This window comes from Carassius carassius, chromosome 37 (genome assembly GCF_963082965.1).
Source record: "Carassius carassius chromosome 37, fCarCar2.1, whole genome shotgun sequence".
NCBI classification, from domain to species: Eukaryota; Metazoa; Chordata; class Actinopteri; order Cypriniformes; family Cyprinidae; genus Carassius; species Carassius carassius.
In genome coordinates, this window is record NC_081791.1 from 22214384 (window position 1) to 22230841 (window position 16458).

The window sequence follows — 16458 nt, forward strand, 5'->3', positions numbered from 1 at the left end:
AAACTTGTTTTTGCTGTCATGTTGAGATATATAAGAGTTTTTGTTATATTTTGAGTTGGGTAAAAGTGGCCAAAGCCAAGTTTCACCCACTTTTGGCACTTGGTGAGTGTCCAACATAACAGAAGCTATTCTAGATCCCAACATAACAGAACATTAAACAATAATATTTTTTTTCCTCTCTTTTCATATTCAGTAAATAAAACCACTTGGCTGCTAACTTTATTTATAAATGCAATATATAGTTTACATTTAAATTGAATAAATATAATAATTTTGTTAAGGAAGACATAACTGAATGCATCTTTCCACAATTTAATTAAGTTTATTTTTATTACTATTTTTGGTATCACTTTTATGCATAATGCATTATAAAGGTAGTTTTATTACATTAATTGCAGTATGCCTTATAAAGCACCTTATAATGCATTGTACAATCTCATGAATAATTGTAACACTTATCAATTCATTGCATTTTAAATTCTGTTATATAATTGTTTACGACAAGATATAATGTACTGCAATGCACATTATAAATAATTATAATGCATTGTACCATTTAATAACCCTTTGTAATGCATTATACATAAAGGCTTTAAGTAAAGTGTTACTCTTTTTCTGCAGCCTACAGCATTTGCATCATTAGCATCAAGATTTAGATTTTGTTAAATAATCCTGTACATTCTTGTTACAGACACAATTGTTCCTCAGTAATTGTGGTTGTCCTTAACTGACTGCTTGATCTTGTATTTCAGACGAGTCTCACCTCCTGCTGCTGTCTCGTCTCACTCTGGAGAACCTAGAGAGCGAGGATTTCAGAGTTCATGACCCATGTGCGACGTGGCTAAATGGTGAAAACTATTGTGTGAATAGTGTTTAATGGAATGGTTTAAGTTCATTGATTTGATGCTTTTGGACATTTAGGGTTCCTGCAGGGCAACATATCATTGTCTTGAAATGCAACAGGAGACCAATGTGTTTTTCTGATTTACTTGAAAGTAATACCATTTAGAAGTTTGGGTTCAGTAATATATATATGGGAGTGTATGTGTGTGTGTGTGTGTGCGTGTGTTTGTGTGTGTGTGTGTATATATATATATATATATAGACTTATGTTTTTGAAGTCTCTTATGCTCACCAAGGATGCATTTATTTGATAAAAAAAATACAGTAAAATTGTTATATTCTAAATTATTATTATAATTTAAAATAACATATCTAATTATTATTTTTTTGCAGAATTTTTTTTAGTGACTACTACAGTCTTAAGTGTCACATGATCCATCAGGAATCATTTTAATATTCTGATTTGGCCCTTAAGAAACAACACTTTTTATTTAATTATTTAAGATTTTTTGACGACTGTAACATATTGTTTTACTTTGAAGAATAGAACGTTAAAACGAACAGTGTTTATTCGAAATTGATTTTGTGTTTACTTTCACTTTCGATCAGTTTAATGTATCCTCGCTGGATAAAAATATGAATTTTACGGTAGTGTACTTTTCCATCACCAGGGAAGTACATACTGTACTCTTAGTGCATATTCATCATATGCTAATTAGTATGCAGTTTTGCTGCAGGTCAGCCCGGAGCTCAGCTACTGAATGTTGATCTTTGTGTTTTACAGAGAACAAGGTGTCACTTTGCACACGGGAGGGTCACGTTTTAATCCACAGTCTCAGCACCAATCTAACCACCACGCTATTGGACAACAGCACTCTGGTGAGAAGATACTTACACATGCATGCACTCACATAAAAGACAACAACATAGTAAATAAAGGCTAAGCCAACACACACATACAGTCGTCTCCTCATCCCAAACCACCAGTGTAAAGCAGCTCTCTGGAGAATTAAAATCCCTTTGAGGCACGTGACGTACAACTCCATTAGCTCCATTCTCATGGAACCTGACAACTGGATCACTCCGTAGAAAGAGAGAGTTGTATGGACTAGTAGCTGGACATCTTTGAAGAAAGAATCAGAAAGCTTAAAAATGAGCCAAGAGAAAGAGCAAATAGCTTTTTGGCTTTAAAGGCTCGACAGTTAATGCTCTGTCCTTTATTCCCATTTTCTGCGCTTCTCCCCAGTTGATCCCGTAGCATGCGTCTTCAAAGAGACTGTTTCAGCAGGGCCACCCTTTGAACACTGCGGCTGGGTGACACTGAGAAACATATATGGGTCATTGCCTCAGATGCTCAATGAAATGTTGTTGAGATGGCAGATTCTTCTCCTCCCCACACTGTCAACACTGTAACACTTGTCACGTTGCCTTTATGCCCCAATCTACCCACAATGCACTTACTACCTTCATGGTTTGTAGCTGATGGGTTTTTAGAGGGAAGAATACAAGTTGAGCTCAGTGCCATGCTGAAATGCTTCTAAAATAAATATAAATTATGTTTGTGTTAATACATTTACAAAGGAAATCTATGGAGTGAGGCATTTAACCTAGATAAATGTTAAAAACCAAAACTATAGAAGCCTCAAATATAATATAATATAATATAATATAATATAATATAATATAATATAATATAATATAATATAATATAATATAATATAATATAATATAATATAATATAATATAATAAAGACTAGGGAGTCAGACATTGCACCAAGATAAATGTGAATAGACAAAAAATATACGAGTCCCAAAAAGTGTAATTATTTAATAACTAATTTAAATTGAATGACTAAAGTCTATGAAAATATTTAAGAATTTTGGATTGTTTTTTCACAAACTGAGGGACAAGGAAAATTATTGTCTGTGGTAACTGATTGCATGCTATAAATGTGTATGATAGAGCTCAATTTGTTAAATGATTATTATAAAAAATGGTTCAATTATTATTTTTAAGGTGTTCTTTTTTGGGTTCCGTTTTAGGATCTGAAGTCCATGAGGTTCCAGGTTTCAGCTGATAAGAAGTTCATCCTGATGGCTTATAATATCCAACATGTGAGTAATATGAACATTAAAAAAAATCCAGTCTAATTTTCCATGTTACCTGCAGTTATAGAAAAAAATGATTTCTTTATTATTTGCCCTTTTGTTTTCATCACCATGCAGAACCATATCCCAGTTGGGATTTTGACAACATCACTTAATGATGTATAAAGTGTTACGTAAATATGATATATCATGCCCTTTAAACGTCACATAACTTATTATATTTAAGAACCTATGCTCTTTTAGTTATTATGCAGGAACTGCTACAAAAGGATCATCAGAAATGCTATTTTTAATATCTTATTATCTAGAGGAAGATATCACAATAATGTTATGCAATTTGAAGAGTGTCAAAGTTGTAAATCGAAAAGATTTAGTTTTTTCTACTAAAATTTCACAGTGTATTACTTGACATTTCTTTGTAATTGTTTGTGAAATTTGATGTGCACATATTGATTGTACGTGCGTTTTTGTACGCCATTGTTAGGAGAGTGAACTACATCTTTTATCTAGTGGAATGGACAAAATCTATTCAGACAGGCAGAAGAGACCACTTACATCGTCCATAATTCTGCAGCATGTTCAACACTGAACGCTGCTACGATCAACAGCAAACGTGGAAGGAATAGAATATTCTAACACAGAGGAGCTGGGGTGTACAGAAAGAAAGAAGGAGGGATACAGACAGGCAGTGGGAGAGGTGGAAACAGAGGAGAGGAGCTGCTTGGCTCTGAATTGTAATGAGCATCACACTGGTGCAAGCCTTTGCGATTACAGCAGGTTTTACTAACAGACTGAAAATAAACAACTTGTAGGCTATTTGTCTGAGCAACCACAGCAATCTGTAGTTCTTATCCCCCTGCCGAACCTCCTTTTCAGAAAATAATCATCTCTGCAGTGGTGTTCTCGATGAAACTGGGCATAGATATGAGTAATAGAAAAAAAAAACAGGGTAACGAAGAAAAAACAGGCAATGAGTGAAAACAATGACAGTAAAATTCATATTCTCACTCCTGAGTTGCATTCGCACTCTCTCTCTCTATCAACTTCTCTTGTGAATATTGTATTTTGTTGCTGATTACATTAGGCTCTGTATTGTGTGTTTGTATCGAAATGTAATGTGGCGCAGTCTAGTGAATGACATTTCATCCCAAAATCATAAAGAAAAAATATATAGTTTTCCTTTGCACAAGTAAAATATCAAGTAATGCATAGTTTAAATCTATTATTGATTGCTTGCAAAGTGACATAAATTTTGAGACAAGCACTACCTTATTTTCAAAATTTTTACAATGGTGAATTATATTTTTATTTTTTTATAATTTACATTACTCAGTGTCCTTGATTAAGCAACCCAATTAAGAGGCAGTAAAAAGAAAATGTTGTACTATATATATACATGTTTTATTATTTATTAAACTGATTTAGCATGTTTTTTTTTTAAAATAGCAAATTAAGAAATGCATAAAAATAATTTTAGCAATTCATAATTCATATACATGATATTTATAAATGAAATCAGTTTATTTCGGATAGTCAGAGGAAAAAAGTGGCTACTGAAGTAGCATTTCATATAATGGAAGCAAATTGTGATGTGGTTTAGACACTGTATATGTTAACTTGAAGCTTAATTTGGACTAAAACAATAATTAACTTTTTAAAACACTTAGTGACACACACGTGAGTTTAATTCTGTAGACTTTAGCTTGACCCAACTGTAGCTTGATTAGAACTGCTCATGTGCTGTTATTGTCTTATAACAGTGAAAAGGTATAATCCAATGCAACAAATGCTACAAGGACATTTCATACAAAGCAATAATTGACCATTTAAATAATAAATATGATATTTTACATATTTCAGTTTCTTTGGCTTTGCTTTGCTTGAGAATTAGGAAAAAAATATGCTGAATTGTCATGAAAAAATGGTCATAATACAAAAAATTGTAGGTCCTAAAACAGTAATTTATCATTTCTTTCTTTTGATATTGGTTTCTGTTTTACAGGATGAATGATGCCAATCTGTGTGGTCACATCTGCAGGGAAACACAGGATTTCTCTGTTAGTTCTCCAGCTCTTCTAGTCACTGTCGCTGTCTCTCTTCCTCTATCTCTAGAGATTATGTGCTGACTGAGGCAGTTTGTGGCTCAAGTAACTGAACTGAGAGCACACGGGGTGGGGAGGGGGGATTACGGGGACTGACGAAGATGAGAATAAAAATTATATGATCTGCAGTCACCCTTAGATCACGCTGTCCAATCGAAATCAATCATAGAGACAGGATGAATGGGATGTGTGAATGGAAAAGCGGAGAGATTGCAAAGCAAACTGGGAGATAGGGAAAGAGGGAGATAGGAAAATATAGAAGGGGACACCAGAATAGTATAGTGAAATTGCAAGGGAAGAAAGAAAATGGAAAAGGGAAAGAAGGGAAGTAAGGCGAGTGTTGTAAAGGAAACGAAGGTGAAATATGTATTGAAAGAGTGAATTAGAAATTGCCAGAGACAGCATGAGGGATCATCTGAGCCAAATCAAAAGATACTGAGACACTGAAATATAGGAAATGTGAAATGTAAAAAAATAATTCAGCTAAAGACAAGATAGCGTCATCTTTTACTCGCCCACATGTCATTCCAAACCTGTATGGCTTTCTTTCTTCTGTAGAACACAAAAGAAGGCTTTTGAACTTCTAAAAGCATCACAGAAATATTTCATATGACTCATACTCTTTATTTCATGTCATCTGAAATCATATGATAGCTTTTGTGTAAGAAACAGACCAAAAGTCGTTATTTACTAAACACATTAATACCTTGACACCTGCATTCATTTTTTTTTTCATTTAGCTGACGCTTTTATCCAAAGCAACTTACAATTGCTATATATGTCAGAGGTCACACACCTCTGGAGCAACTAGGGGTTAAGTGTCTTGCTCAGGGACACATTGGTGTCCCACAGTGGATTCAAACCCGGGTCTCTCACACCAAAGGCATGTGTCTTATCCACTGCGCCAACACCACGCCTAATATTGGCACATTCGAGTTCATTAGAGAAATAGTAATATCTGATATGAGAATGGCTTTTGAGTCAGATGTATTGGTTGATCTGGTTCACTAAAATGGTCTTGGCTGGGTTTCCCAAAAGTAGATCATCAAAACCACCAATGCTTGGCACCAATGGTCACTATGATCTTCTTAGGTTAAAAATGCTTTTTGGGGAATGCTTTAAAATGCTTTTTGATTTTTGTGTATCTTTATTCAGATCTTGAAAGCTTGGGTTATTGTGATTGCATAGAAGAAGCAGCTGGAAAAAACTGGGAAAAGCAAGTCATTCGCATTTTGCAGTGACATGAGGCTGAGTGAATGATGACAGATATTTCATTTTTTTGGTTACAGCCAAGGAGGAAGGAAGTCAAAGTTAAAGGAATAAAGCAAAAGCATCCACAGAGATTCAGAAATGAAGAGGTACGCATTTTGTGAACCAGGGCAACCTGAGACTGAAAGTGCAGAGGAGGACGTGTTGTGATGAGCATGAATCAAAAGATTTTACAGTCAGCGAGAACAGAGAACCGAACGAATGGGAAAAAGGCAGGCGCGAAGGCAAACTAGGGCAGATCTTCCACTTTTGTCACTGAGAATTGTGTGGGCATCAGTACCACGCTCAGTGTTGTTGAGCAAATTAGTGCGATTACTATGCCAGTGTCACAATGATGCAGATTCCAACGTTGGCAATATTTCTTCCACTGTTTACCGTATGGATATTAATTTTGTGAATCCTTGCAAAAAGAGGATTTATGACTCACGGCAGGAAACCACAATCTTTTTTTTCCTATAATCAACACACATACAGTCTTTTATGCTCAGAGAAAAATGTGCTAAAACTGAGATGCAATACTGTACAAAAGCTTGGGGTCGGTAAGATTTTAAATGTTTTAGAAAGAAGTTTCTTATGCTTACCATGGCTGATTTAAAAAAAAAAAATACAGAAAAATTATTTTCTACTAATTAATATATAATTACAATTTAAGCAGTCTTCAGTGTCTCACAATCTTCATAAATCATTCTAATATGTAGATTTGGAGCTCAGTAAACGTTTGTTTTTAACTGTGATCTATTTAATGCATCCTTTTGATCAATTTAATGCATCCTTTTCTTACTGACCTCATACATTCATCCTAATGAAATAAAAGTTTACCATCACTGCTGAACAGTATAAGACAGTGCGACAGTCAGCTGTTCTGTTTTTAGTATGCAGTGCAGGGCATGACTTTCAATCCTATTAGGTTTTTGGGAAACGAGTGCAGTTTGAAGCTTGTCGTCACTCTGCGTTCTGTTCTGATGCTGCAGCAATCAATACATCTAATTTTCCACTAATCATTCATAAAGCCAATACATTGTAAAATCATATCCTACCTTATTGCCAAAATGCACAATTGTCCTCAGAGGCCCAAAGGACTAATCGATTGGAGTTTTTTTTGTTTTTTTGAAGGATATTGACCCCAATGATCATACTGGTTGAGACGGGGCATATGCCGCTATCATTCTGTCGTATGACCCCATACGTGTGATGTACTGTTCTGATTAAGAGTCAAGCCTCCCGTTTCCCTTCCAGCTACTGATTGTGAAATAAATTCTAATGTTTTCTACAGAATTGCTTCTTTTGTTCACAGTGCTCCTCAGATGAATCAGCTGAATGAAGCTTGAAATTGAAATTGAAATGAACCATTAACCAGAATCCACAGTTGTGTTGTCATGCAGTGAGAGAATCAAAGAGATTATGAGTGCTGCAAACTGAATGTGAATGCGTGCTTTGTTCAGAATGGAATACAAGCATACTGCATACTACACAGTATACGTACCTAGACTATTGTTTAAAATATTATGATAGAATTATACAGGCTCCTTTTTTACAAATAAAAAAATAAATAAATAGCATTGGACTACATTATTCTCACACGGCCTCACTATATTGCATGTTTAAAAATTTATTTTCAATAATTAAAGAAAATAAAGGAATTTAATTTAGCAATGATGCATTAAGTTGTTGTTATTTTTAAATTGATCAATTCTATTAATCAAAAAATCCTGAAAAATAAAAATGCATTTCAGTTTTGACAAAAATATCAAGCACCCCAGCTGTTTTAACCTTGATAATAAGAATTGTTTCTTGAGCAGCAAATTAGAATTATTTCTAAAGGATCATGTGACAGTGAAGAATGGAGTAATGGCTGCTGAAAATTCAGCTTTGCATTACATTAATAAATTAGATTTTAAATATATGTCATAAGTAGCATGTTTGTAGCAATGGCCAACAATACATTGCATGGGTCAAAATTATAATTTTTTCTTTTATGTCAAAAATCATTAGGATATTAAGTAAAGATCATGTTCCATGAAGATATTTTGCAAATTACCTACTGTAGATTTATAAAAACTGAATTTTTGATTAGTAATATCCATTGCTAAGTACTTCATTTAGACAAATTTAAAGGTGATTTTCTCAATATTGTGTTTTTTTTTGCACCCTTAGATTCCAGATTTTCAAATAGTTGTATCTCGGCCAAATATTGTCCGATCCTAACAAACCATACATCAACTGAATACATATTTAGATGTATAAATCTCAATTAGAAAAAAAACTGACCCTTATGACTGGTTTTGTGGCCTAGGGTAACATATTTACACAGAAAACTGTAATAATATTTTACAGTATTACTGTACAGTATTTACTGTTGTTTTGATCAAATAAATGCTTCTTTCAAAAATGCAACAAAATCTAATCGACGCCAAGCAAACTTCACCCTTGAAATAGAAGAGCAAGTTGAGCGCATTGCAATGCATTGTCATACTGCACAATTTGGCAAGTTAAGTACGAAATCCTGAAATTTCAAATGCATACTGTAAATTTAAATGTGACTACAATAGACATACACTCTTAAAAATAAAGTTTCTTTATTGGTATACACGGAACCTTTCAAAGGCAGAAAAAGGTTCTTTATAGTCGATAAAGGTTCTTTTGATTTTTAAAATGTTCTTCAAAATGGTTCTTTTAGGAAATGTTCACTGAAAGGTTCTTTTGGGAACCAAAAATGGTTCTTCTATGACATTACTGCAAAAACAGCCTTTATTTTTAAGAGTGTACTACAGAAAGAGTATTGTGGTAGTATGCAGTTCCGTACATAAACATGTATACAATTTAGGGATCTACCATGTCCTCTGCCCCTTTCCAGGTATTCTCACAGTCCTTCACAGCATCCTTTGCAATCTTCACAGTGGCCAGCGGGTAGGTAGAGACAGAGGTCCCTCTCTGCATGGCCTGCACTGGGCATGTGCACAACCAAAAACCAGTCCAGAGGTCCTTCAGCGTTTGTGCTTTTATCCAGTGTTATCCATCAGGCATTGAATATTTAAAAGTATGGAAAGGTACTTTTTGTTCTGGAGTTGACAGGTTCTGCTGGATAAAATGTTTTTACACTAACTTGCAATTTATTGAATGCCCTGACGAGGATTTGCTATGTTCTGTTTGTTGATAAAAGCTTGAGATTTTTTGCTTGTGGTTGTGAAACAGCAGTGAAACAAATGTCTTGAAGCCCATTTGCTTGTTTTGGCAGAATTCTCAGATCATTTAGCCTTAACTGTGGTTTCATTGCATGACCAGACCCCTGGCTCTCTGTATACTTCACTTTCATTTTGTATTAACTCTGCATCTGCATCGTGCTGTTTTTACGAGCCCTTTCAAGCACTCTAAAAATGACCCAGAACCTGGCGAATTTGTTCCGTGTAGTGCTTCAAATGCGTGTGAAGTTGTAATTCAATCTTGTTCAATCTTGGTGCGTGTGTTTATGTGTACTTATCTTAGGGAGATTACAGACCTCACCCCATCAGAGGAGGATACATCTGTACTTCAGTATGCAGCATGGGGACCTCAAGGGAACCAGCTGGTGAGGATGAACCCACCGTCCATCTTTTTTTCTATTTTTCTATAGTGAGCTTCCTTTAAATGAACTTTGAGGTTGTGTTCAGAATGGAATACTAGCTTAAACTTACTGAATACTGCTTATTTTAGTATCATTGATATACTATTGTATATAGTATTGTATAGGTATTTTAGTAGTATGGCTTAAACTTAACAAAAATGGCAAATGTTGGTAAACTGTTTCACTTATTTGTCACATGACCTCATAACATTTGCTTCTTTAATTAAGTTCAATCACATTAAATAAAAATATCTTTTCTTTTATTTAAATTCATTCATTAATTTATCAGACTTGAAAATCATAGGTCATTGGCTGATATTAGTTTTTTTTTAAATTATCAGTATATTTAATTATTAAAAAATAATTAAATTGTGCATAACAAATCTCAAAATGAATATCCATTTTCATATTGTATATAATGATTTGAAGGCTAAATTCACTAGTAGCATTTAAAAGTTTTGATTTTCCAGATTTGAGTGTTTTTTTATTTGTATTTATTTCTTCAGACAATATATTATACGAATTTAATATTGACCATAGCATTAAAATAATGATCAAACTGTGATTTGAATTGTTTATATGCACTCAGCCCTCTTAATTTCTCAATATCTTTATAAACATTATATTATAAACATTATATATAATATCACTGGGCTTCATCTCTCTATATAATGTCTCTTTGTTGACTCCAGGTCTATGTCTTTGAAAATGACATCTACTACAAGCCAGATGTTTCTAGCAAAGCCATGCGTCTGACAGCCACGGGCAGAAACGGAATGGTGGTTAATGGACTGTCTGATTGGACCTATGAGGGTCAGTGATCTCGGCTGTGTTGTCCCCTTCAAAACACTCTCACTGCAGTCCGTCACTTTAATGAGTAGCTTTAATTTCATGTGTTTCTTTGAGACAATTTTGACAAACCCTTGAAGACATTGCAGTATTCACAAAGAGACTATTATCTCTCTTGGTCTCATAAATTCACAATGAGCTAGGTAAAAGAGATTTATGATAATCAGCGTAGGTCTACGTATGGGTTAATTAGCCTCATCAAAATTTCATTTCTGTCTTACCTTATTAAAATTTAGAGGAGATACTTCTGAAGTACCCTGCGTTCTGGTGGGCCAAAGACGGCGCACGCCTGGCGTATCTGTCTATTAACAACTCAGCAACTCCTTTTATGGAGATTCATCACTTCCTGGGCGGGATCTACCCTTCTAATGTCCTCTACCCGTATCCGAAGGTAAGAACAGTGGACATGTAGTCAACTATTTTGTTTTACAAGACGAAATAACCTCAAAATGAATTCAATATCACAGAAAAAGTTGAATCATGAATGCAAATAAATGCACTCTTTATAGACCGCAAGAGCATTTAGACTAAGTTAAAATAATTTGCTGTGTACAGGCGGGTTCCAGAATCCCATCAGTCAGTCTGTTTGTGGTGAATTTATATGGTCCAGCACACACATTAGAGATGATTCCTCCAGACTCCCACAAGAGCAGGTGAAGTTTATCTTTTATCATTGTGTGTTCACAATTGCGCAGATGAAGATATAGAGGTGTTAATTTGTAATATCCTTCTAAAAACATGGTCGAAATGCCTCTTAACTGTCTATTGCATGTATTATTAAACACAAACTTTTTATATTGTTGAAAACATTGCAAACAATTTGTATTCATTTCACTGTCGCAGTGTCGGTTTTAGGCAACAAACACGTTTACGCAATTCATGATATGCAAATAATTTATGACTGAATGCTTTAAAATTAAGTTTAGTCTCTAACAAATGTGAGTTATGTTTTTAATGGATGAGCAATATGAACAGATGCTTTTATGAGAGAGAACTGTCTCAGCATTGTGCATAATGCCAGAATAAGTCTTGAAAAAAATGGATGTAGTGCGACAAAAATAAGGATTTAAGTAGTTTATTCAAAGTAATTCCTTCATTATTAAACCTTTTATTGAGATTTGAAATACATCACGCATTTACAAACTGAAGAAAATGGGAATGCTGCTTTGAGGCAACATTAACCAATAGATTATTGAGAGGGGTTTGATGTTACTCACTGAAGTTTTTATTACATTTGCAATGATAAAGTGTTGCAGTTAATAGTTAATTTTTTTAATAATGATTTTTTAATGTTTTCCCCAGCCCCCTTTAATACTTTGCACATAGTCCCATAGCAAAAAGTACAGCCTGCATCATCCTGGGTTTCTCAGCGTGAGCTTTCCGCGTTTAGATTGCAGAATTATTGGCCATTCTTCAGCACAAATATGCTTCTGCTCTGCCAGATTAGATGGAGAATGCCGGTGGACAGCAATTTCAGGTCGTACTGCTGATTTTCAATTGGATTCAAGTCTGGGCTCAGGCTGTGCGGCTCCAGAATACCAACCTTCTCTATTTAAGCCATTTTTCATTGTTTTTGCTGTGTCCTTTGAGTCTTTGTCTTGCTGGAAAATGAATCTTCTCTCCGAGCCTAGCTTTCAGGCTGATTTTTGGCCTTGATTGTAATCGGCTTTTCAGTTCCTCCTGGTGAAAAATCGTCCCCAGAGCGTGATTTAATTAAACCTTTATTTTACAAGGTTAGCCCCTTGAGCTTAAAGTCTCATTTTGTTACAGAGACCTAGCCAAAATAGCAGCATTAAACATCACAATGTGTTAACAAACATAAAGCATGGCTGTAATATTTGTTGTAATGTTCCTCATTGCAAGCTGATTTGGATAAAACTGTTTGCTAGGTGACTAAATGCTAATATAAAAAAGGAATTTAACCAACTAAAAATTGGAATTTACACGGGAGACATTAAAGTGATTACACAGGCCAAGATATCAGTTCAGAAAGTCTAGTAATTGTTTTCTAAACTTATTTATAATATATCAATACGTCTTCACTTTGCATATTTTTAAGTTAACTTCACAATACTCTAGTGACCTTAAAGGCATATAATATAAATTCTGTCATTTATATTCACCCGTATGTCCTCTTCATTTTGAAGAACAATGGTAACCAAATAGTTTTGGGTCCCATTGACTTCCATATTGTGGAAGGCAAATCAAAGTTGTGATTATGAATGCACAGTATTCTCTCATTCTGTTTCTGTCTTGTCTTTTTTTACTCCTCTTTCTCTAGAGAGAGCTACATCTCTATGGTGAGCTGGATAAGCAGCACGCGTCTGGCTGTGCGCTGGTTAAACCGGGTCCAGAACCAGTCTGTGCTGTGTGTGTGTGAGGCTACAACAGGAGCCTGCTCAGAGGTGAGGGGTTACCAGCTCATCCACTGCAGCACACTGGTTATCTTTACCTGAAAAGTGTTCATCGATTGGGATCTCATTTCTTTCTTGTCTTCTGCTGGCTCAGCCTTACTCGGCTTTACTTAAGCCTCAGTTTTAATGTGCAGCCTGTTTTAATGCCTAAAGATGACTCCCTCTGTATGTATGTGCTTGTGAATGACAGGAGCGTCTTCTGTCCTTGTGTGATTTCTACACTCTGTGTGTCAACAAATCTGTCAACAGTGCTTTATTATAATTGAAGGCACTGGGAGCTGTGCTGAAATACACAACAGAGCGCAACTGTCAGGTTCTGAAAGTAAAAATCCCATTCATTTTCTCCATAGAGAAATTGATTTTTAACAGTAATGTATAAACCTCTCAAGACTATGCGCTTTATGTTTGTTAAGGGATGATAGATGATTCTGTCAATGCCACAAGTCATTTATTAAGTGATTTTTAGCTTAATCAAAAAAAAAAAAAATTATCCATACAAACTACTTTGAAATCTATACAAATTTGAATCAATAGCATTTTTATATGTAATATTATATGCAAAATATTATACTCTACTGTTGAAAATTTTGGGGTTGGGGTTTTTGAAAAAGTCTCTCATGCTCACCAAGGCTGCATTTATTTCATCAAAAGTACAGTAAGCAGTAATATTGTAAAATTTTATGTATTTCAAAATGTAATTTATTTCAGTGATGCAAAGCTCAATTTTCAGTATTATTACTCCAGTCTTCAGTATCACATGATGCTTCAGATATCATTTTAATATGCTGATTTGGTGATCAGTAAACAATTACTTATTATTAGGGATGTCCCGATCAGGATTTTTTGTCCTCGAGTCCGAGTCATTTGATTTTGAGTATCTGCCGATACCGAGTCCCGATCCGATACTTCTATAATACATAAAGAAGAGCGAAAAAACAGATCCAGGATGTTCAATAAATTACATTTTGAAATATATTCAAATATAAAACAGCTATTTTAAATAGGCTAGTAAAAATATTTAAAAATCTTACTGTTTTGCTGTACTTTGGATCAAATAAATGCAGGCTTGGTGAATAGAAGGGACTTCTTTAAAAAAAAAAAAAAAACATTAACAAGCTTACTGTTCAAAAACTTCTGACTGGTAGTATAGGCAACTTTAATTTTTCTCTAATTTCTAGCTTTTAATTGGCTTAGAAATCTATAAATGCTGGACAATAACAAATAATAATGATTATATACTACAAACGTCTTTGTGTTTGCATAAGTTTCTGTTTTCCTGTGAGCACCACAGCATAGCTGGACGCTTTTGTCCATTTTAGGAATTTCCTGATATCAGCGCGAGAGCGCGTTCCGGCTTCGAGTATGAATGAAACACACACTGCATGAGAGTTTAGAGCTCTGTGATGTTCATCTCGCTGTATCCGGAGTCCGAATGAAATATCAGGTCATGCGCAAACTATCATGTCTCTTTGAGTTTGAATCTATATTTATTCACACCAGCTCTTGAAAACAAAGTGATGTCATGCCGCACGCGTCGCGGTTTCTGTGTGGAGTCAAAAGGGTCTAACTCTGTGCCACCGCATAACAAAAGATGTGTTAAAAATTAATGAGAATATATATATATCCGAGTCCTGATCGGGAGGTAACGTCCGATTCCGATCGAGTCTGAAACCACGCGATCGGGCCGATTTCCGATCACGTGATCAGATCTGCACATCCCTACTTATTATTTATATTGATTCTTTGAAACCGTTTTTCTGTATACTTTTTAGGATTCATTTATGAATAGAAAGTTAAAAAGCATAAATGCCATTACTGTCAGATACGTGTTTTCTTTCTTTTGAATGGTAGTGTAGATATAATGTTATGATTGACCTGAAAGCTGACTGATTTGTCTTGTTTTTATGATTTTTTTTTACATCTTTATAGATAAAATGATTGTGAAAATAATTCAGGAACTCTAGCCGTTGAAGATGCGGGCTGATAAATGGCTTATATTCATATTCCATATATTATTAGTCTAAATAATCAAAAATGAAACAAACTAAAAACTAAAAAGCAGCTATTTTAACTGCTACAATGTAATTTCGGCATAACAAAATTATATTGCACAATATGAATAATTTATATTTGAAGGCAGAAGGCATCTAAATGTAAAAATAGAGGAAATATGTAGCTTATATCTTAAATAAGGTTGACTTAGAACAGTCTAATGGCATAGATGTAGAACTCTGGAAGTTCCTGACAGCACATCTAAACTGCAGATAAAATGCGATGCCAATGAGAATGATGGATTGACTGAAACTCTGCATTAGCCGTGGAGTTTGTTATGATGTACAACTCTCCCTGGCAGGCAGAAGAGAACAAATGATTTAAGCACATATTTTACTTATAATATATGAGATGTCTAATCCTTTTAAAACATCTTTAATCTTCAGAGGCACCAAATGGCGATGGACTTCTGGCACAACAACCAGCGGCAGGTAAGTTCAGCCTCTCTCAATCTCTTTTTCACTCTCTCCAGGGAGGCATGTAATCAATTCTCAGGCTGCGTTCCTCGGTTCCTAAAAGCTGCATCCACCTTGGCCAGAAATGAATTGCATCAAAATGTTGTCGTCTCTCGTTGATCTGTTGGAGGAAAGTATATTGATGGTGGCTTGTCCTACAGGAGGAGCCGTTGTTCACAGCAGATGGTTCCCTGTTTTACCTCATCCTGCCTGCCAAGCAAGGAGCCCGTGGGGAGTTTCACCACATCGCCAGCCTCCCCGCTCAGGTCTGTGGGTGGAATAATTTCGCACTCGTGTTATGCACAATGAAATTAGATGTCCTCATAAACTTTGTGATAAGAAACCTGAAGTACACAGCTTATATGTGATTTTTATGAACTTGTGGGATGATTTTGAACTCCTCTGTACTGTTTATCCTGTATTGTTTATCAGTGTATCCTCTGAAGTGTTTCTCTCCATTGCATTGTAAAGTCTTTCTCTTTATTGAAATGTTAGACTATGGATTTGAATAAATAGTTAGGTTTTCAGGTGCACTAGCTCTTAATTAAGATTTCTGTCTGCTTTATTCAAAGTCATTTACACGTTTATATCATTAGCTTGAAGTAACACGTCATGATGTGTTCTTATGTTCCTAAATAAGAGATAAAAAATCTCTAATAATAAAATGATACAAATATTTTATATATATATATATATATATATATATATATATTACTACTGGTACTACTACTAATTATAATAATATAAATAATATTATATATAAT

At 34.7% G+C, this 16458-nt stretch overlaps 1 protein-coding gene across 4 annotated transcripts in view; it reads left to right on the forward strand.

Annotated features, from left to right (window-relative positions):
* LOC132118390 (inactive dipeptidyl peptidase 10) overlaps positions 1–16458 on the forward strand; it is a 42949-nt gene that overhangs the window by 18826 nt on the left and 7665 nt on the right. For 2 of the 4 annotated variants that reach the window (XM_059528207.1, XM_059528208.1), the window contains exons 3-13: positions 753–848; positions 1628–1722; positions 2887–2958; positions 9178–9230; positions 9807–9888; positions 10617–10737; positions 11010–11164; positions 11329–11426; positions 13055–13178; positions 15626–15670; positions 15856–15960. In XM_059528207.1, the coding sequence (XP_059384190.1) occupies positions 753–848; positions 1628–1722; positions 2887–2958; positions 9178–9230; positions 9807–9888; positions 10617–10737; positions 11010–11164; positions 11329–11426; positions 13055–13178; positions 15626–15670; positions 15856–15960 (1046 nt within the window). Of the gene's footprint in view, positions 1–752; positions 849–1627; positions 1723–2886; positions 2959–9177; positions 9231–9338; positions 9371–9806; positions 9889–10616; positions 10738–11009; positions 11165–11328; positions 11427–13054; positions 13179–15625; positions 15671–15855; positions 15961–16458 lie in introns of those variants that run through there. The other 2 variants (XM_059528211.1, XM_059528209.1) reach the window with 2 other exon arrangements.